Below are 22,804 nucleotides of genomic sequence, written 5' to 3' on the forward strand. Positions count from 1 at the left end.
ATTCTCATTAAAGCTACAAAATCACATTGATTTCTTCTTTTATTTTGTTCTTTGATTAACATTAGTGACAGGAGTCACAGCAGCACGTTTAAGAACGTGGCCCCTTCAAGAGCTGTCTCAGTACGCAGATCTGACCGTCACCGCACTCCCATTTTCACAACTCTTTGCATTCATTTAAGATTTTATTTTACACTTTGAAGTCTTGCTTAAGAAAATGCTAGACAAAACGGGCTTTCTGACATAATCTTGTATGGTTTTATCCATTCAAGCACGAAAGAGAACTTAACACGGATGCGCTGTCTGACAGAGATTCACCGACGCAGCCTTCAGCCCGTGACTGTTTACACTAGACTGGACCTCGCGTTGCGTTTTGCCGCGTCCCACAGTTTAGAAGCTGTCTATCTTCATTGAACGCGTCAAAGCAACTGTTTAAAATCGCGCTTAAGTGGTTTAAAAGCCTGTACACCAGGGGTCTTAAACTACTTTTCTTTGAGGGCCAGACTCCAAAAGTATAAATAGGATGCGGGCCAGTTTTTTTTACCATATCCTCATTTCTTCTGTTATTTTGTATTTCTGTTATTTATTTCGTTTTGTTCCTTTTATACTGTTTTTGTTGCTGGTACTTATAGGTCATATATTAAAACATGCACACAAATATTGCATCCAGTATTTGTGCCTTTTCATGATATTAAATAAAAAAGGAAATTGTCTTTTTAACTGTATTTTATATTCCTTAATGCATTACTTTACCCCAAAATTGCTACGAATTTACTCACCCACAGTTCTCCAGTACATCCAAGATGTGGGTGGCATTGTTTTTTCAAGAAGATATTTGGTTGAATTAATTAAAGTTAAATCAATAAAAGTAAAAACGCAAATACATTCAACACAAAAGTAATCCCTGCCCCTTGTGACGTTAAATAAGAGTCTTATAATTCAGTCAATTGATCTGTGCAAGAAACTGAACGCTATTGTCACATCTTCGGGTGAATTCCCATCGCATTCATGCGCCCCACGCACTTGGGCAGAGCCTTTGTTTAGTGCGAGTTCTGGGGGAGATGAACAGCTGTTTTTCGTAAATATAGCCATTATTCATAATGAATTTATTAGCACTTAAAGCACACCGTTCTTAAAGTCTCCCCACTTATTTGAAATGTTAAGGCGGGCCAGGTAAAGATGATTGACGGGCCGCCAGTTGACTAGCCCTGCTGTACACGAACAAGAGCGTGATTACATAATGTAACGCTAGACAAAGAATGTAAAAACAAACGGATGCTGCGTTAATTGCGTTAAATATTTTTCACGCGTTAATTTGAAAAAATTAATCGCATGCGTTAACGCGTTAACGTTGACAGCCCTAATTTTTTTAATAAAATATAATTCTAAAAGAAGCAAAAGGAAGATCAAGTGTTGATCATTAATTGACAGCTGCACACACAGGCAAGTTAACAAGTTCGCCTTGCAGCTAATGAACTGGGACGGATAGTATGCGTGTTTGGCGTGCTGTCCCGGGGCGAGGGCTCCGAGCCTGCCCCTTGACCGGGGAGAGGGCCCCGGGCTTGGTTTGTGCCCGGACCCGGATCATACCACCCGGTGCTGAGGTAAAAACGGGCTCGTGGGGTGGAGGGGGGATGTTGCGAAACGTCTGAGAGAAAGGAGGTGAGGTGGCTTGCTGTTAGGATGATTGCTGTGATTGTTTATCGAAAGCCAGCCGAGTTAATTATCTGCACGTGCTCCTCCTGAACCTTGTTAATAAAACATCATTTAAATGGTACAGTGAAACAGTAAAACATACTCATTATAAGGAATATCAGCACTTTAGTAATGTGGCTTGTGAAATTACAGGAATTGTGTATAATAGAATATATTTTATTAAAACAGATACAGTATTCCCATCATTAAATCTGATGCTTTTTGGGAAGGAGTCTGCTTATAATAAGCTGCTTGGCCCACTTCCCTTTTCCTTCTGTCCCAACACTGCTGCATGTTTTATTTTTCCAGATCATTTCCCAGCTGACAGGTTGTTCCACATGCGATACAGGGTCAGGAATTCTCACACAATCTTACAGCACACACAAACACTATCCTTCTGTCTGCCAACAATCATACCACGTTTTATGGGAACATACACGATTTCTATACTGTACAAACTGTATAAACACGCACGTAACATCTATCCTCTCACCCTACTCCTAAACCTAAACCTCAAACAAACTCTTCTGTATTTTTACATGATCAAATATACAAAATTTGATTTAATCTTCAAGCTATTTCCCTCATGTCCCCACAAGGTCAAAATGACGTACTATCTTTGTTGGAACATTTGGGGACTGCAGACAGAGTTTACCAGGACACACACTCTCCAGTGACCAAGCAATACAGTTATGATTAACAAAATTCACCTCAACATTCCAGCTTTAAAATATCTCACATCAGTTCTCTCACCACGGCATTTATAATTCCTTGAAGTGCACTGAGCAATGCCGTTTTCCCATCTGGTGTCACTCAACTTAAAACCGCCCTATTTTCAGCGAAAACATGAAGAGTCTACTTGTCAATTTATACTTGATAGTCAAGTTAAAACTCCCAAATATTTGCTGGAGATGTGGCCACTCTGCCAGATGTGAAGAGCTTAGCTTGAGAACTCGGCATGGGAGAGATATGCTAAGCTTGCTGATGAAATGGGAAACCAAGCAGAGCGCGACAATAACTTTCAACTTTATCCACAGATGCTAAAGGGATAGAAACTCTGTGCTCGCTCCTTGCCAAAGTAAGGTAACGGCGCCTGGGAATTGCAATTAACTGTCTTGGTGTCCAATATAGCAGCATACTCTAATAGATGAAACTGACAGAAAGCTTTTTCCCGCTGCTGGTCTCTCTGGGCATGATGCCACGACTTTTATCAAGTGGCTCTTTAGAATTGTGGTTTTCTGCTATTGCATCAACAGGCCTTCAATGATCAATTGATCAAGGTGTTTGTAAAACTCATTACGATCATATTGTATCATGTTGCCACCTCAGCAGGCAGTTTTCCTTATAATGTGATATATATATGGCCAACACTGATCAGGGGAAACTTGGCCCAGTACACTGGAAGGCGCCATCCGTGCCAGCTGTAGCAACCCTCATAACTCCAACAAGCATGCCGTCAGTCAACAACCATCCAGTCACGGCTGGGCACCGGTTCATGCTTGTTAGGTCATAGATTATGCCTGGCGCCTGTGGCATCGGCCATGTCTACTTGCATATTTCATTGGCATGCTGGTCTCCTCATCATGTTTGTTGAAACTGTGATGAGATGAAGGGATAATTCACCCAAAAACGAAAGCACAAAAGGAGATATTTAGAAGAATGTTGGTTACCCAACAATGGTGGGACCCTTTGACTTCCATTGGTTTTGTGTCTGTACAAAAGGTCAATGGGGATCACAATTGTTCGGTTACCAACGTTCTTCAAAATATCTTCTTTTGTATTCTGCAGAAGAACTAAGTCATACAGGTTTGAAATGACAAGCGAGTGAGTAAATGATGACAGAATTTATCACTTTATCCCTTCAAAAAAATGGGAGAATCTCTCTTTTATATTAAGTGAATTTCAGATATTGTTGCTAACACCGGCTGTAAAGTTTCTATCCAAAGTCCCACCAACAATCTACAGAGCCAAGACCTGCATACTTGCTGGAAGTATGTGCATTTCTGTAGCTAACCGAACAAAGATCGTGAAACCTTCAGACCCCTAAAATCATTCTCCGAGTTTCAATGTAAAGTACTTAGTCATCACAATCTATTAATAACAAATAGTTTTTAATTTCAGATGTTTAACTTGCAATGTTTACGTATGGAAATTACAGGAAACGGATTAACAGTGTATTAAATCCTGAAATGAGTCTCACCGAGCATGTTTGACCTACTTTCCACACTGGCTACTGAATGCTGTTTGCCTGCCTTCATTTCATGCTTGCTTTACATTCCCATTCTGCTTAATACAAGATCCGCCAGCACATTCCTCCTGCTGCAAGGTTGTTTTTATTCATTTACCATCTCTCCCCAGCCTTCTGGTCCATTAGTCATTTCATCTGTGGAAAATGAATTTGTGATGAGCGCTTCTGGTCTCTGTTGTGCATGGGGAGCAGAGTTTTCCCTCACGCTTTGCAGGATATTCTGTGTGAAGTTTGTAGGCCTCGCTTAAGTTTTCGGACATTAGTGCTTGTTTTGTAAAAGTGTGGAAATAGCTTGTCACTGGCAGGAAAATGTTAGGCAACTTAGGCCTTTTGTAATATTTAGTACATTTAAATCAATTAGGGCAATAGTTCTACTTTAAAGGGATTAGCTATATAGGTAATGTAATATCAAGATGTGAACACTGGTCCAGAAGCTTTTGGGGCTATATTTTTTAAGTTTATGAAATTATATTAAAAAATATTTTACATTAAACTATAACGGTGTCTACTAATGGATTTTATTGTTGAGGTGTTATTTTAAAGATTAATCCTATTGGAAAAATGCCAAAAACTGAATTTTGTAATAATTTTAATGAAAAAAGCTAATGGTTTAGAATGACGTTTTAATGGTTTCTATTGTTTTTTTCTCAGCAGGGACTACATGAGTGACAAATGATTTTTGGAATTCAACCTATCCTATTTAGGTTACGAGTAGCTTTAGGCAAACAGACAATATTTTTATACGCTGTTTTATACACACTAAAAAATAATTCATGTGGCTTGGTAAATATCACACAAATAAACAGTTATATTAACTTAATAAAATCTTTTAAAATCATTTGACAGATTTTTTAGTGGGACATACTTAAAAACAGTTCATTTCTGTAAAATGTTTATTTTTAAGTTTATTTATTGAAAAAATAAGTATTTAATTAAAAATGATATTTTAATATACACTTAATAGTTTTGGTGAATTCTAATATAAATTCTTGAGTTACTCAGATTTACTTAGATTTTTGTACTTAAATTTACACAATGTAAACAATATATTTAATTGATTTCACAGCTTTAAAATGTACTAAAGAAATTTAAGTGTAAATTGTTTTACGTAAAATCACCGTAAAAACATTTTTAGAGTGTAGTTTAGTTTATTCATTTTTCACTGCTTCACACTTCTTGGTTTAGCGTCTCAGGAGCTACGATACCTCAACAATTTTCTTAAATCTGTATTTCATCGCATTATACTCTGTGATCAGCTAACCTGCTGTTACAACTCACCAAGACTTACTGCCATATAATTGAATGTGGCGTCCATTGGGGGGCGCTTTCCACACAGGGTGCTAATGACTGTCAGCACTCTAAACAGCAATTAAATCCTGCCTCATTAAAGCAGAAATCAGCTCCTTGCTGATCCCTTTCTGGGGCCCCAGTGGTACAAATGAGATGAGGGTTGCAGAGAATCGGCCCCGAATCTCTATGCCACATCTGAACGGCTCACAATAGAAAGTGCACTGTGAGCAGGAAGGTTGCCAGGTAAAAAGATAACTAATTACAGTAGGGGCCCCATAGATGGGTCCTCTCTTGTGTTTGGGATCTGTTTTCTCTCTTCTTTTCAAGAATTATACTGAAAGCTCAAAGCTCCTTTTGGCTCTGCTCTATGTGGAAGAGGGCCGCGCAGAACACCAGAGAGTGAAGGCCACCTATTCAGAACCCTGCTGTTCCCACAACTCTTAACAAACCCAAGGCCATGTTCAAAGAGCCAAGAGAAAGAGAAGGGGGTAGAAAAGAGAGAGTGGGATAGGCAGAAAAGAGTGGAGAATGCTAAAGTGCTGTCCTCACACATGAAGCTTGTTTATAAGCCTCCACCCCTCGCTACACAAAACACACGCTACCCCACTTCACCAGATACCATGGATACCCTAATGCCTTTTCTGATTAAACAGAAAAAAACATGACCTCCATCCATAATTCAAACACTGGATAATGAAACAATGGGACACGAATGAAACGGGCCGAAACTAGTTGCAGCCAACAGAGTGGTTGATAAAAGATCTGGTCATATTGCATCATTATTGACTAGAATTATTTAAATTTAATTTAGTCTTGGAGTTTATAACAAAAGGATGTTGTTTGTGCAAATCAAATGTATCTTTATCTATATTTATAAAGCATGGCTTATAAAAATGAGCATTAAAAATATACATATATTTAAATTATTTGTGCGTTGCACATGCATTTTGGGGACAGACAGTTGCAAAGTAACCAAAGTGGGTCAGTGGGCTGTAGACCCATAAACCAATCCAAAAAAAGCACCAAACATTTATACGATTGTTTCGTAATTTCACAAAATTGACACAATCTACATTTAAATTAACATTTTTTTGAAGTTACATGCTGCTAGTATGGGGGAGAGCTTAAACTATATCCAGTCCAATGGGTTTGCATTATGGCAAACAGTCCATCATGCAGTGCTGATTTCATGCAAAAAGCCATCTTTTAAAACAAGGGTCTTTTCATTTTTGATAGAAGCAGTCTGAAAATACATTTCAAAATGTGAATTACTGGTGAATTTACAACTGTGTAAATCAAATTGATTTGTCATTTCCTTCATTCTTACCTATACTCCAATACAAAATATTTAGAGTCTGATTGGTTTGTTTGTTTAAATTCCTATAATTTCTGTTTGTTTAAGATTGTACATTCCTTAACCATAATAAGTAATTGTTTTGAGTTATATTGTTTTGTTTTTAGAGAAAAAAGACTGTACACACTAATAACTGTACAATAAATTACAATTCCCAATCCACCCTGCCCCCATATTGGCCAATATTCATAATTCTTATGCTGTATTTTGTATAACATAAATTAGCACAATGTTTCTCATGTGTAAATACATTTCTGCTCAAGAAACACAAAGAAATCAGCAGTTTTCCCAGGATCTCTAATTATGTTGCTCATGCTAAAGAATAGGTAACAATTAATGGTTCACAAACACAAGCTTCAATCTGAATGCCATTAAAACATAATTTACAGATTCTTCTGTGGAATGAAAATGAACTGAGTTTATAATAATAAAAAAGTAATAAAGAGTTATTTTGCAGAGCATTGCCAGGATAACTGCTGATGCATAGCACCTAAAAAGAATGGTGGAAATGAAGCAATATTGTAGTGACTACACCTGAAAATAGGGCAGCTCTTAAGCTAAATAAGCATAAAAAGACAAACACACGTTGGGAGAACTCACCTGAGACTTTCTCTTGTTTTCCAGGCTCTGTGATTTAAAACAGAATCAGTAATCTCAGGAGTACACACAAAAGCCCACACCGGACTTACAGCGCCGTTTAGTTTTGAGTTTTACGTATTCTGTAGTTCTGTAAGATTTTCCATCTTAATTGCAAACTTTTGCAAATGATCTACAGTATAAACATTAATTCCTTTGTTACAGTAATTATCCATAAAGCACACCTGCAGAGTTATCTTGTGGGGCACACAGCAGGGAATGTAAATGAATGTAAAATAATTTTCTTAACCAACTAAATCTGTGGGCAAAGTCCCTTAGAGAAATAGAGTGAACACTGTGCCTTCTGATCGGTAAAATTAAACTACTGTCACTCTAAAGTAAAAAATAATTCTTCAATCATCTAGATGCATTTATTAATCCTGTTCTGAAGAGAACATTTCTCCCGCTGTCGATTTACCAGAGAATATTTGAAAGACTAACCTCACATTTTTTCCGAGAAGCAAATTGAACCAGTTTCTTTGTCTTCAAAGCCATAAGTGCTGAACAGCTGTTTTGCCCTTGCTTCAATTTGCGGGTGAAATTAGATATTTGTTCATTTTTTTGGCCACCAATACATTTTTAATATTAGTTCAAAGCTTTGTGTTTTTCATAGTTTTAATGGGAGGCCGGATTTAGCCTGTTTTTGATGGTGGGCAAATGGATGAAAGGATCTGAATTGGAAAATTTTGAAACCGTATCTTTTTTATTGTTTTTTTTCTAATATAATGTGTGTGGACATATACAGTGAACGTATGTCTTTATGTTCGTACAAGAAACGTGTAGCGTAAATTTAATAATTGTCAGACACTATTCATGTTGCATCTGATAGATTTGCTGTAAATGGTGCCAATTCATTTATTTCATTTTATTTTACAACTTTTCTCTCAAAATAGCAATTACAAAGGGGGAGCTGCTTGGCACAAGCATATACAGATAACAGAAAAAAGCAAGGGAGCATCCTCAACCCAAGAGTGAAGAAAAAACTGTCAAATGACCTTGATTTAAACTAAATACTAAAAAGTTGTAGCATTCGTGCCATCTCATATTTAAAACTTTCAGAAATTCTCTCTTCACTTTCTATTGACATCATGTTTCAAAGCTGTCCAGCTTTTTGATGAAATCATGCTATACCCTTTAGATACTGTGTGCCTTATCAAATACAGAAATTTACTGAGTTAAGAGTTAGCAGCAACGCAGTGGGCTTTGCTATGCCAGTTATTTTTTATTTGGATGAGACTAGTTTTTTTGAGGAGGTTGTGTAATTAGCAGACAGACTTTCTGATTTCAATATATACAAATTTAGCACATCTGTGTTTTTCTTGTACAGCCTCAGTAAAAAACTGCTGGAGCCAATCATATAATTTTAGTGTTTTTTTCTAGACATCCTCTGTTAAACTGAATGCCGTTCAGATAAAAAATGTCTGTGAATGTAGTATTCTGTCTTTTTTTCCTTCGCAATGCTTCTTTTTTTATTTTGACCTTTGTCAAATACCGTTATAGACTCAAACATTTTTGACCAACATTCAGGGTAAAATTACAGTCAGTGCTTCAAGTTCTTCTGGCATTACATCTCTGATATAAAACGAAAATTGTTTAAATAGGTTTAGAATGGCCAGTGTAGTAACAGTGTCAGGTATACCTTAAAGGGATATGTCACTCAAAAATGAAAATTCTTTGATCTTTTACTCACCCTGTCATTCCAAACCTGTATGACTTACTTTCTACTGCAGAACACAAAATAAGGTATATTGAAGAATGTTAGTAACCAAACAATATTGGACCCCGGTGACTTCCATAGTATGGACACAAAACCACTGAGACATTTATTAAAATATCGTCTTTTGTGTTCCCTTAAAGAAAGAGCTAAATCGTCGCTGTCCTTCCAAAACGTTGGATGTCCATATTCGGGAAATGGGAAAAACACTGTACTTTTAAAATACTGTGACGAACATAAAGGGTGACTAATAACGATGATTTGTGGCACTGGCAACAAAAAAATATGGAGGTTTTAGAAGGACAGCAGCGATATATAGGTTTTGATTGATGAGAGGGTGAATAAATGATGACAGAATTTTCAGTTTTAATATATACCAGGGTAGATAATTAATTTGATGTGAATAAAAAACAGAGTTGTGAGAGATAGGTGTAAAGCAAATCAAACGTTCAAAACTGTAAGTTGTGCTGTCTTTACCTCTCATGCACATTTAATTTTCATAGCCTATGTAAGAAAAACCAAAGAGTTTCCCTTTTGTGTGAGGAACTTACAATACGGATTCAGGATCTGCCTCTGCTGGAAGAATACATTTCTTGGCATCTGTATAACTTGGAAAAAAGATGCCTGACTCAGGGTTTTCCTGTATTTTTAATATTTCTAAATTGGTGGCTCCTGAGCTCCTGTGGCATCCTGTGACAGAACAGTGTTCATTAAACGCATAAAAAATTGTGCCATTAGCAGAAGAACATTCTGGTACTTTCACATGTGGATTAAATACTGTGGATTCAGACATACTACTTAGTTGGCGCACTGATTTTTGCATACAAAGTATTCCTTTATATAAAAAATTACATTAGAATCAGAAACCGTTTCCAAGATAATAGACTGACAAAAATGCAGAGTGATTGAGAGAGCTTTTGTGTTTTGAACAAAAATGAAAATTTTGTTGAAGTATCGCTTCAACTGTTACTTTGGTGAAATGATACAAAACCATAAAACATCCGTCTCATTGCTGTTCTGGTCCTACATCAGTACTCTTGGGCCATCTTTTTATGAGATAAGTTTACTGTTGTGTAAATGGAATACCATAAAACTATAGAATTTCGAAGAAATCAATGACACAGTATCATAATACTGTTTGTAACATCCATTTCACCACTTGAAAGCTTTGTGGGAGTTCTTCTCGCAGCTGTTAGTAAACAAAAAGATTTGATTGAAATGCATTTGAATGCTAATGATCCTTCATAACGGCAGGTTTAAGGACTCTCATCAGGGAATGCAATAGCTGTGTATGCAAACACACATGCATCTCTGGTTCAGTAATAAGCCTCTCTGTTAATATCCTGCCCAACGGAGCACTGAGCCAGAACCAAACTCCCCTGCACAGCTCTATAGGGGAAGTTCTTTAGCCAATTACTGCTATTTGAACATTTATTTTTCACAGGGAAAATCTTTTTACAAATCACTATGAAATGAAAGTTTACAGAGCCTGGAAAAGGGTGTTTGAATTTGAACAGCAAAGCAACTACGCATGGACTGTAAGATGGAATAATTTGTATTTTAAGCATTCCTGTTTAATGAAATATTGCACATCGTAAACCAATGCTTTCAGTACCCCCACAGAACTTCAGCAAGGGACATTATTTTGTGTGGTAGGAACACAAACCACTTTTGTAACTGTGTGCATACTCTGTATCTAGAAAATGAACGACTTTGAGGTGACTCTGGTCAAGCTGGAATTTCTGTACAGACATATCCACATGCAGAACAATGCATAGAATATTTTCTCTCCCTTTTTTAACATAAAATATTTAACGTTTACTACTTAGAATGAATTTACATATGAATTAAAACAACTGGCTTATATTTGCTGTTGGATGAGGAATGAAACCAAATGCGAAAGTTTATTATTTAAATGGTAATGAAATAAAATATAAATGTTTAATATTCAAGAAATATTGACAAAATTGTTGTTTAATGTATTTTTATATGTTATCGTCATTCTATACTTTGTTCATCGCCAATGTAAGGGTTTTGTTGTTTTGTCATGTCTTTTATTTTGAAGTTGAGCTTGTAGTCCTATGGTCGTTGTAGTCTTTTCATGTTACCCCACCTTAATTGAATCCGGGTGATTCTGGTTCCCCTTTATTAGTTCGGTATATATAGCCGTTTCTCAATACGTTCTTCAGCGGTCTTGTGTCCTTGTGTTGTCGCTCTACGCCATCAATAACCGTCAAAGTCCGGTTCCAATACTCAAGAACAAAAGAACATAGAATGCATGAAAGTACCCGGATGTGTTCTTGATATCAAGGACGCTTGCGCGTACTGAACCCGCTTGAAGTCCCATGAGTCATTGCGGTGCGTTCATCCAAGTTCGTCTTTCCGAGGCTGCCTAGCAAGACCGGTCTCCGTGAGAACACTTGGAATTGAGAAACGGCCAATGTTTCCTTTGTCTCTATTTTTTTTACTTCCTTGTAATGCGCCACACTCCAGTCCAGTTGGTGGTGGTAATATACCATAAACTGTCTTGTCCACAGACCTATAAAGGATTATTTTATAATTCCCTGGGTCTCAGCCCCAGGCTTGACAGGGGTTGTCTGATCCCCATTCAAGTGTCCTAGTATGTAAACCGCTCTCTGTGTTTGTCCTGTGCCGAAAGCAGGGTCTGTTGTGCAGGCCTGAACAGGTAAACTACAACCCGCCTTAATGATATTTATAACATTACTGCTCTATTGTCTGTCCAGACCAACATGTGTTAGCCTCTTAGGTCTGGGTGAAAGTACTTCAGTGCCAGAAGTACTGCCCTTATCAGTCATAATAGTTTTCCAATGGCAACACACCCCATGCATGGCACCCTGGGTTAGATACTCAAAGGATGAGTGAACCTGTGTAACCCCTATAACGTGCATAGGGATTACTAAGGGATGGAAGCCACTGACTTTGATCCCCCATTGTAATAACCTCATGTAGTCCATGCATAATGGGATGCCATTGGTTGCTGCTGCCATAAGACCCAGCAGCCTTTGACACTGGCTGACTGGAATGCCCTGATGAAGCCAACCGAAGCTAGGACCGACTCAAAATGTGCAGGGGATAAGACCACACCTAGAATAGTTGTGCACACTTTTCTTTGGTTCAATGAAACCTAGTCAGTTTAAATGAATTAAATAGATGAATCTCAGTGTTGAACTTCTAATGCCTTGGATTGAATTAGAATTATCCAGTTGTTGAGATAATTCAGTAGTACAGATGCTCTGGAGTCACAGTGGAGCCATCAGTGCAGTACATTTTACACCCAAAGGCGAGCCTGTAGAAATTCCTAGAATAGGCATTTGAAATTCAAAATATCCAGCTATTCAGTCATATACACTGCAAAAAATGACTTTCTTACTTAGTCTTTTTTTCTTGTTTTCCAGTAAAAATGTCTAAAAATTCTTGAATGAAGATCCATTTTCTTGATGGACCTAAGAAAATAAGTCTTGTTGTTAGTCAAAAAATATGAAATTTCAGTGAATTTGTGCTTAAACCAAGCAAAAAAATCTGACAATGTGGTAAGAAAAATAATCTTGAATTGAGTGACTGAGAAAAAGGTAAACCTTAATTCAAGATTATTTTTCTTACCCCATTGGCAGATTTTTATGTAGCCACATATGTGTTCCCCTTAGGATCACCTTCATAGAGCAGTTGAGCCCTCATGTTGAGTTCCTTTGAAAATCTTGTAGTATTATGGTATTGTGAAGTAATCTGTATATCTTTTCAGATCTGACAACAGGTTTTGCACTGACATGTAAAATATCCTTGTATTTTGTCAAATGGGTGATGGGGTTCATTAATACTTGACATTGACATGAATTAACAACAGATCAATCATGTATTATGCAATAAAATAAAAAAGTAATCTGTGTGTGCATAAGTATATTTGCATCAACCTCTATGGGTATATTTGTATATTTATCATCCAAGTCCATTTATTTTTGACTTTGTCATTTTACTAAAGTGTGCTGTCCAGGTGCACTGGTGGGTAGAAATCTATCTCCGAGGCTATGCCTGATATCTCACCTCTCTGTTAAGTGCTCTCCGGTGTGTTCTGTTCTCATAACTCTGTATGATTTACAGCAGCTCTGTCACACTGAGGGATATTAAGCAGTGTAATTTGCCGAAGGGTGTGACTGGACTGGATAACCGCAGCTGTGGCCTCTACAACACGCCTCTGTGTCTCAAACAAACACAATCAAACTGCAACACTTGTGCTTTCTCTCTCTCTTTCTCTCTCTCTCTCTCTCTCATCCTCTGCAGTAAACTATCACCCGTAACCCTGCCTGCTTTCATGCTCCCCTCAGTAATAGTGTTCTTCAGAATGAAACCCTTCAAATAAGCAGTTAATAGAAAGGAGATCCACTGCGAATTGCATTTTGATAAAACCCATAAACGTGTTCTTTAAACGATGTAAAGATATGCACAGACATGCTATTTTGAATGCAGAACATAGGCAAATTTGCCTAGGTATTTTCAAGACATTCAAAAAGCACTAAAACGCCATAGGTGTAGTAACACAAGTCATAAATAGCTTCTGTTGTCGGCTGAATATCAATAACATTAAATGGATGGTTCGCACATAAATAGAAATTCTGTATTTCAAACCTGTATGACTTTCTTTCTTTCGCAGAACACAAAGAGGATATTTTTAAGACAGTTGGTATCCGAACAGCACTGGCACCCATTCACTTCTATTGTATGGACACAAAACCGATGCAAGAATGGGTGCCAGTTAACAACATTCTTCAAAATATCTCCTTTTGTGTTCTGCACAAAAAAGAAAGTCATACAGATTTGAAATGAGAAGAGGGTGAGTGAAGTGAATCATTTTTGGATGAACTATCACTTTAATTAATTAATTAATTAAACTTAATTGTCATGAACTTTAAACTTTTAACTTTAAATGTCACGATGTCAAACCTGCGATGAGTAGAAAAGTAGGTGTATGGAAAAGGTGAAGATTCGTTAAGTTCTCTTCTTGAATTCCAGAGACGAAATAAAAGCAGATGGGTTTGCCAAGGCAAGAAATGTGTAAATGATGACAGAATGTTTAGTTCCCTTTCTGTCGGTCTCTCGACGTTGTGTCGAACCGACAGAATGGGGTTTGTCTTGAGAACCTATCATCTTCTGAGTATTTAGAAAAGGCCAATGAAAATTGGTGAATGAAATTTGCATGCCGGACTCCTCCCCGGATGTCCGGGTATAAGAGGGAAGCCGGCGTGCTCATTCATTCAACTTTTGTTCTTCAGAGCCTACGCATCTGATGAGCTTCTCTACGATCTTGGTGATCATTTTGCTGCTGGAATCTTCGACGTGGTACAGCGGACGGTCCCTTCCTGCAGTGACTCTCCCCTGGGCGTCTCGGCAGTTCCGGAGGTGTTCGAGCAAATTTCCTTTTCTAAAAGAGCAAATTTCTCCAGCGTGGCTTGTCCCGCTGTTCTCATGGGTGCAACACACTCATCGAGGAAGGGGACGGACACGATGCCTGCTTCCAGTACGCTGGGGCAGACGTTGTGGATACATCCTGCCCGCACTGCGGGTGGTGACGATTCACACGTTGCGTCACGGGTGGCTGTGTTCCCACGGGACTCAGCCACCACCTCGTTTGCTCCCCGTTCCGTGGCGGCAGGACTATGGCCCTGCCGTCCGCTACGGCAAGCAGCGAGGGTGATATGAGGATTACTGTGAGCGATAATCCGCCAGCCACTGGCTCACGGACTGTTCGCACCTCGTCTCGCTCGTCTGACCATTCCCCAGGAGACGGTCCGCCGTCTTATTCCTCAATCACGTATTCGGACACGATGCATGATGATGAGATGTCTCTTGCAGCATCGGGGGGTGACGTACTGCCATCCGACTCCGACGATTCCTCGGGCTCCCTCACTCGGGGGGTCGAGCCCAGGAAGAAGCGGATGTCGAAATGTCAGCCATGCTTTCCCGGGCCACCGTGAGTGTTGGGTTGCAGTGCCCGCACTGCCTCTCCCGGCGCTCGCGGCCGGCTACATGACGCCTCGGGTTTGAGGCGCCCCGCCCCCAGTGCCGTGTTTACCGGAAGTGCATGAGGAACTTAGTAAGACCTGGAACGCCCCCTTTCCGGCACGTTTCACGTCAAACCAAGGTGACCACGCGGGCCCTGGGTCGGACGATGTCCACACTTATGGTCCATGAGAATCTCCTCTGGCCGATCCTTGCGCAGATGAGTAACGCCGAGAAGGTCCGCTTTCTCGACGCACCCGTCTCGCAAGGGGGGGGCTGGTTAGTGTTACTGTCGAGCCGCAGCAGCCCCGCTCACCCCCCGCCCATCGGGGGCGCGAGACCCACGACGAGGACCACGTCCACGCGGCCTCCCCCGGAGGGTTCTCGACAGTAAGAAGCAGTCCTGTGTGCCGCGACTCGGCCGCCTTGGCCGTCGAGTCCCGTGCACCGTCTGCTTCTCATCAGCCCTGGTCCTCTTCGACGCCCTCCAGCTCTGACGCCCCCCACTCAGGCGGCCCCCCCGGAGGAGACAGCGAAGAGGAGACCATTGCCCCATCAGCATCCGCGGTGAAGCGGCCCTCATGGGAAGACCTCAGGGGGATCGAGGGTACCATTGGGCCTGACCCCAGCCACATTGCTGGGAAATCGGATAGGGACGGATCCTGCCCCGTCTCTTCATCTGCTGGCCCCCCCACTTACTCTCAAAGGAGAGTTTCCTCTCTCTCTGGGTTATCACAGCCGCTCCCACCCTCTGCACGACGGTGAACGGCAAACTCGACGTTGCGTCACGGCGAAGCGCAATGTCGAGTATAAACACCAGCCCTCAGCACTCTCAGTCAGACAGTGCGTTGAGGCAGGAAAGGCAGCAGAGCCGATCTCCACCCCGGGGGACCTCCCCCGGCAAGGAATCTGTACTGCTAGCCATCGAATCACCCCCCGGGGGATGATAAAAAAGATCAAACCTTTTGTCCCCCTGTTACATTTCTGGGAGCCTGGGCTTCCCAGACTGTCAGGCTGGCTAGGGAAGACGATCCGTCTCGGCTACGCGATCCAGTTCGCCTCACGCCCGCCAAGTTTCAGGGCATCCGTTATACCTTCGTCAGAGGCTAGGAAGTAATGAAGTACTTCGGGCCGAGGCGCCACCCTTCTGGCGAACGGAGTGAACGAGCCCGTCTCACCAGCCGAGGTGTTCAACGGGTTTTACAGCCTGTACTTCATTGTCCCCAAGAAAGGCGGGGGGCTGCGCCCTGTCTTGGGTCTGTGTGCAATAGCTACACAATAGCTGCCTTTCAGGATGATCACGCAGAAACGCATCCTGACCGTCCGTCAGATGTCAGGACTGGTTCATGGCAGTCGACCTGAAGGACGAGTACTTCATGTCTCTATCCTCCCTCGACTTCGGCCGTTCCTACGGTTCGCGTTCGAGGGACGGGCATATCAGTACAGGGTCCTCCCCTTCGGTCTGTTCCTCTTTCTGTTCCTCTTTCGACTTGGTCACCCCTCCGGGGCGGCCAAGTCGCGGCACGGAGGACTGCTTCTTTACTGTCAAGAACCCTCCGGGGGCGGCCGCGTGCGGGTCTCGCGCCCCCGACGGGGGGTGAGCGGGGCCGCTGAGGCTCGACAGTAACACCAACCAGCAAGACGGGTGCTTCGAGAAAGCGGACCTTCTCGGCGTTACTCATCCGCGCAAGGATCGGCCAGAGGAGTTTCTCATGGACCACAAGTGTGGACATCGTCCAACCCAGGGCCCGCGTGGTCACCTTGGTCGCCCGTAGAGCGAGGTCGGTGGCGGTGCGGAGTTCCTGCATATGCACTGGGTCGGTCTTACCCTCGTGGAGCTCTCTCAACGCCCTGGCCTGACAGGAGCCATAGCGTGGAGAGAGGAGGCAGCTTGGTCCGCTGCAATGTAAGCTCGCGACACCAGAGATGCCGAGACCCCACGTGCTTTGGACGGGAGACTAGGTCGAGCCCCATCCCCAGGTGGCCGCCGCCTACGGGCACGAGTGCACCGCGGCGGCATACTCCACCTGGGGACATCGACGTATCCTCTAGCTGTCCCAACCTCGAGGGAAGAGAGGGTGACAGAACTTTGTTTGACGTGAAACGTGCCGGAAAGGGGGCGTTTCCAGGTCTTACTAAATTCCTCATGCACTTCCGGTAAACACGGCACTGAGGGCGGGCGCGGCTTGGAGCCGCGCTCAAACCCGAGGCACCATGTAGACAGCCGCGAGTGCTGGGAGAGGCAGTGCAGGCACTGCAACCCAACACTCACGGCGGCCCGGGAAAGCATGGCTGACATTTCGACGTCCGCTTCTTCCTGGGCTCGACCCCCCGAGGGAGGGAGACCGAGGAATCGTCGGAGTCGGATGGCAGCACGTCACCCCCCGATGCTGCAAGAGACATCTCATCATCACGCATCGTGTCCAAATACGTGATTGAGGAATAAGACGGCGGACCGTCTCCTGGGGAACGGTCAGACGAGCGAGACGACGTGCGAACGGTCCGTGAGCCAGTGGCTGGTGGATTATCGCTCACAGTAATCCTCATATCACCCTCGCTGCTTGCCGTAGCGGACGGCAGGGCCGTAGTCCTGCCACCACGGAACGGGGAGCAAACGAGGTGGTGGCTGAGTCCCGTGGGAACACAATTTTCATTGGCCTTTTATAAATACTCAGAAGATGATAGGTTCTCAAGACAAACCCCATTCTGTCGGTTCGACACAACGTCGAGAGACCGACAGAAAGGGAATCACTAATTGTCTTGATGGTTGGAGTTTGTAGTACGTGTGAACAAGTTTATTGAAAGATGGTTGAGTTCGACTTATTTTATAGGTCTCCTAGTGAGGAATTGTTTGATCAGCTAACAAAAGATCAGTTGTTGGAGGTTGCCGAGAAGTATAAGGTACAATTAAATACTAAGGATAAAAAATTAAAAGAGACAGTTGCATTAATTGTTAAAGCTGCTCTGGTTACTTTAAGTATCTTTGATATTAGTGATTCCGATTTTGCTGCGGCTGATCAATCTAGCGCTTCGATAGCAACCATGTCTTTTGAGCAGAGAAAGGAGTTGATGGTTTTAGAGTTAGAGAAGGCAAAATTGAATCGTGAAGTTGAGATTAGCAAATTTGAGGTTGAGGTTTTGCATTTTCAGCTGATTGGTGAAGGCAAGTTAGCGGATAGTGGCTCGGCCAGTCCTGTTAAAGGGTTGGATGTTGCCAGTAGTATTAGGTTATTGCCTAAATTTTGTGAAACTGATGTTGATACATTTTTCAGTTTGTTTGAACGATTGGCAAACCTGATGAAATGGCCTGAAAAGGAACAGACAGTGATGTTGCAGTGTGTGCTGACTGGTAAGGCCCAAAGGGCTATTTCTGCATTAAGTGTTCATGATGGTCAAAAGTACCAAAAGGTTAAGGAAGCTGTTCTGAAGGCTTATGAATTAGTGCCAGAGGCATATAGGCAGAAATTTAGGAACCTTCGTAGGTCCACAGAACAGACCTACTGTGAATTTGTGAAAGATTAAAGGGTACAGTTAGATCGTTGGTGTGCTGCCTCAGGGGTATTCGATTATGAAGAACTTTATGAATTGTTCTTATTAGAGCAGTTTAAAAGTACTTTGCCTGAGCAAGTCTCCATTTTCCTGACTGATAGAAATGTGACGTCTGCAGGTGATGCTGCTGCTCTTACTGATGAGTATATGCTCACTCATAAGAATGAAATTTAAAAAAGTAGGTCAAAGTTCACAGACAGTTCTGTAGAGGATGGTGTTGCTCAACATGTCCCTTTTGATAACTTTAGGGGAGAGAGGAATTTGAAAAGTTATGGTGATAGAAGTGACCGCTGTTCTTATTGTCATTTGAAGGGACATTGGAAAAAGGATTGTGTTGCACTGAAAGGAAAACTGGTGCGTGCTAAATTTAAGCCTACTCTTACTGTTTCATCTGTCTTCATATTTTACAGACCGGGGAGAAGTCCATGGTATTATGTAATGATGGGGATGCTGGTTACGCTGCTTTCATAACCGATGCTTATGTGTCATTAGTTGGAAGTGATGAGAAGGTCCCAGTTAAAGTGTTGAGAGACACGGGTGCATCTGAATCATTTATTTTGGAATCTGTTTTGCCTTTTTCACCGGTATCCGACACAGGGAGGAGTGTCTTAATTAGAGGTATTGGTTTGAAAACCCTGTCTGTTCCATTGCATAAGGTGTTCCTTCAGTCTGATTTAATAAGTGGAACTGTTGTGCTGGGAGTCAGACCTTCTCTTCCAGTTGAGGGAGTTTCAGTTATCTTGGGGAATAATCTGGCAGGTGACCGCGTATGGCGTGATGTACCACCTCCCCCTGTGGTAACTACTTCACCTATTGCATTGGATGAAGCTGAGATATCTCAGCAGTTTCCTGAGGTGTTTGTGTCATGTGCACTGTCACGTGCTATGAGTAAATCGAATGCTGTTGTTATGCAACCGGTTGATTCTAATGAATTTACAACTTCTAAGAGAGTGGTGCCGGGAATTTTGGCTTTACCTTCTGTTTCTCTTCAGGTTTGGTTGTCTGCTCAGAAGGAGGACTTATCCTTAAAACCTTTATTTGATGCTGTTTTATCCCCAGAGGTAGCGGAGAGTTCCACAAATGGATACTTCATTGAAAGAGAGGTACTTTTATGGAAATGGACCTCAAGTGGTGAGGGGCATTTGGGTGAACCTGTTATACAGATAGTAGTGCCTGTTCCTTTGCGAAATATGGTCCTAGAGTCTGTTCATGGGGGGTTGTCTGGTCATTTTGGAGTTAATAAGAACTATCAGCGGTTGTTGCAATATTTTAACTGGCCACGTGTAAAGAGTGATGTAAGACAGTTCATAAAGACTTGTTCAACCTGTCAGTTAACGGGTAAACCAAATCAGACATTGAAGCCTACACCTTAATATCCCATACCTGTTATGGAACAGCCATTTCGGCATCTTTTAGTGGATTGTGTGGGGCCGTTACCACCTTCAAAATCTGGTAGTGTATACTTACTGACAGTGATGTGTCAAAGTACGCGATATCCTGCAGCCTATCCTATGCATTCAATGACCACCCGATCTGTTGTCAGAGCGTTGTCCCAGTTTATATCTATCTTTGGACTTCCAAAAATGGTCCAAACTGATCAGGGGACAAATTTTACATCTAAAATGTTCCAAGAGGTGTTGAAACAACTTGGCATTAGACACAACAGGTCAAGTGCATATCATCCGGAAAGTCAGGGTGCTTTAGAGCGTTTCCACCAGACTTTAAAGTCTTTACTAAGGGAATATTGCACTGAGTTGAAGGGTGATTGGGAGGAAGGTTTGCCATGGATGTTGTTGGCTAGCCGTGAGGTCATCCAGGAGAGTTTGGGATTAAGTCCTAACCAATTAGTTTTTGGACATCAGGTACGGGGGCCAATAGCAGTTCTGTGTGATGATGTTCTACCAGAGGAACCGCCACAGAGTTTGATCCAATATGTGCAAGGGTTTCATCGACGTTTAATATTAGCTGGGGAATTGGCCAAAGGGAAGTTGGACAAGGTACAGGAAAAGATGAAATGTTGGTTTGACCGCAAGTCAGAGGTTCGCCTGTTTAGCCCAGGAGACCAGGTGTTAGCTTTATTGACTTTACCTAAATCTCCTTTTTGTGCAAAATTTTCGGGTCCTTATACTGTACTTCAACGAGTGTCTGAACAGAATTACATCCTTTCCACTCCTGACCGTAAGAAGTCTACTCAATTGTGCCATTTGAAACCTTTTTATACTCGTGGGGTTACTCCTAAGGTTACTTGTGCTCCAGTTGCTGTAGCCAATCTTGTTTTGACGGGTAATCTAGAGCAAGGTGTGAAGGCACATGATGATGTAATTTTACGACCTCTTCTAAGAAACTCAGAGACAATGGAAAACCTAGGAGGGTTGATCAAACATTTAGTTTGTGAACAACGTGTTGAGTTGGTTTCTCTGATAACTGAATTTTCTGATCTTTTTTCAGATGTTCCCTCTCGTACCAATCTTATTAAACATGATATTGATGTAGGAAATTGTCATGGTTCTGCCCCACCTTGTCTTGCTTCTCTTGACCTAGTGGCAGAACCATGATAGAACCTCTTGTTTTATGTGGAGAGTTAAGGAGGGGCTTCTGTCATGGTTCTGCCCCACCTTGTCTTGCTTCTCTTGACCTAGTGGCAGAACCATGATAGAACCTCTTGTTTTATGTGGAGAGTGACGTTTTGTCCCTGTTGGTCTTCCACTCTCCGGTGTGGCGTCTCTGTTCCCGCCCTTTCGTCTCCTCGTTCTTGTTTGTTAATTAGTTCATGTCCTGCACCTGTCCCCTCTTGATTTATCCCCTTAATAATGCCCTTGTGTCTTCTGTCTCGTGGTGGTTCATTGTCGTTTGTCTGGTGAGTGCCTGTTCTGTGTTAGTCTAGTCTAGTGTAGTCATTTGTAGTTCATGTCATGTCATGTTATGTTAATCTTAGTCTTGTTAGGTGTATTTAGTCTTAGTCCTGTCCTGTTGGAGATTCCCCTGTTTTGTTTTGTTACCCCCACGTGGGTCTTTGTTTTGTATTTATATTTTATTAAATGTCTTGTTAACCCCTTATCCGCTGTCTGCGTCTGGGTCCTCTGTACTGTGTCCTTGTTCCCTCACCATTCATGACAGGAAATGCCAAGCCTGTCCGTCAATGTTTTTATCGTGTGTCATTGGAAAAACGGCAGAAACTGGAGTCTGAAGTTAACTACATGCTTGAAAACAAAATAGCAAAGCCTTCATTCTCCGATTGGGCTTCGCCCTGTTTGTTAGTAGGAAAAACTGATGGTACTCAACGTTTTTGCACCGATTATAGATGGTTGAATGTTTTAACTAAACCTGACTCATTCCCATTGCCTAGAATTGAAGACTGTGTAGATCAAGTTGGGTCCGCAAAATTTGTGAGTAAATTCGATTTGCTTAAAGGATAATGGCAGGTGCCGTTGACTACACGTGCACAGGAGATCTCATCTTTTATTACACCTTTAGGCCTATTTTCTTACTCTGTAATGAGTTTTGGCCTGAGAAATGCTCCAGCTACCTTTCAGCGTTTAATGAATAAAGTGACAGCTGGGTTAGAGGGTTGTGCACTGTACCTTGACGACATTGTTGTCTATAGTGACACATGGGAGCAACACCTAAGCCGTATCCGGGCATTGTTTAAGCGTCTGCTTGATGCAAAGCTAACAGTCAATCTGGCGAAATGTGAGTTTGCCAGAGCTACTGTGACCTATTTGGGCAAGGTTGTGGGAATGGGAGAGGTGTTAAAGTAATCGCTATTGATAATTTTCCAACTCCCTAAACTAAACGTGAGCTGATGCGATTTTTGGGAATGGCGGGGTACTACCGGAGTTTATGCCCTAATTTTTCTTCTGTTGTGACCCCCTTGACCGATTTGTTGAAAGCAAAGCAAAATTTGTGTGGGCTCCTAAGTGTGAACATGCCTTTGAGAATGTGAAGCGGTTGCTTACATCATCTCCTGTTTTGACAGCTCCTCAACTGGATAAACCATTTAGTCTACAAGTAGATACCAGTCAGGTTGGAGCAGGAGCTGTTTTGTTGCAACTTGATGAGGGTGGAATAAATCGCCCTATTAGTTATTTCTCGAGAAAGTTTAATTCATGTCAAATCAATTATTCAACAATTGAGAAGGAGGCTCTAGCAATGATTTGGGCCCTGCAGCGTTTTGAGGTTTATTTGATTGCTGGGACCATGCCAATAGTGGTATATACTGATCACAACCCGCTTACTTTCCTTCATTCCCTGCAGAATCCCAACCAGCGACTTATAAGGTGGTCCCTTTTTCTACAGCCCTATGCCTTGG

At 41.9% G+C, this 22,804-nt stretch overlaps 1 protein-coding gene across 1 annotated transcript in view; it reads left to right on the plus strand.

The window, feature by feature from the left end:
* Window positions 1-22,804, plus strand: part of LOC130552560 (uncharacterized) — a 35,747-nt gene that overhangs the window by 3,788 nt on the left and 9,155 nt on the right. The window contains exons 4-5 of the mRNA XM_057330910.1: window positions 19,152-19,349; window positions 19,488-19,598. Coding sequence (XP_057186893.1) covers window positions 19,152-19,349; window positions 19,488-19,598 — 309 coding nt within the window. The remainder of the gene's footprint in view (window positions 1-19,151; window positions 19,350-19,487; window positions 19,599-22,804) is intronic.

This window comes from Triplophysa rosa, linkage group LG4 (genome assembly GCF_024868665.1).
Source record: "Triplophysa rosa linkage group LG4, Trosa_1v2, whole genome shotgun sequence".
Classification (NCBI taxonomy): Eukaryota; Metazoa; Chordata; class Actinopteri; order Cypriniformes; family Nemacheilidae; genus Triplophysa; species Triplophysa rosa.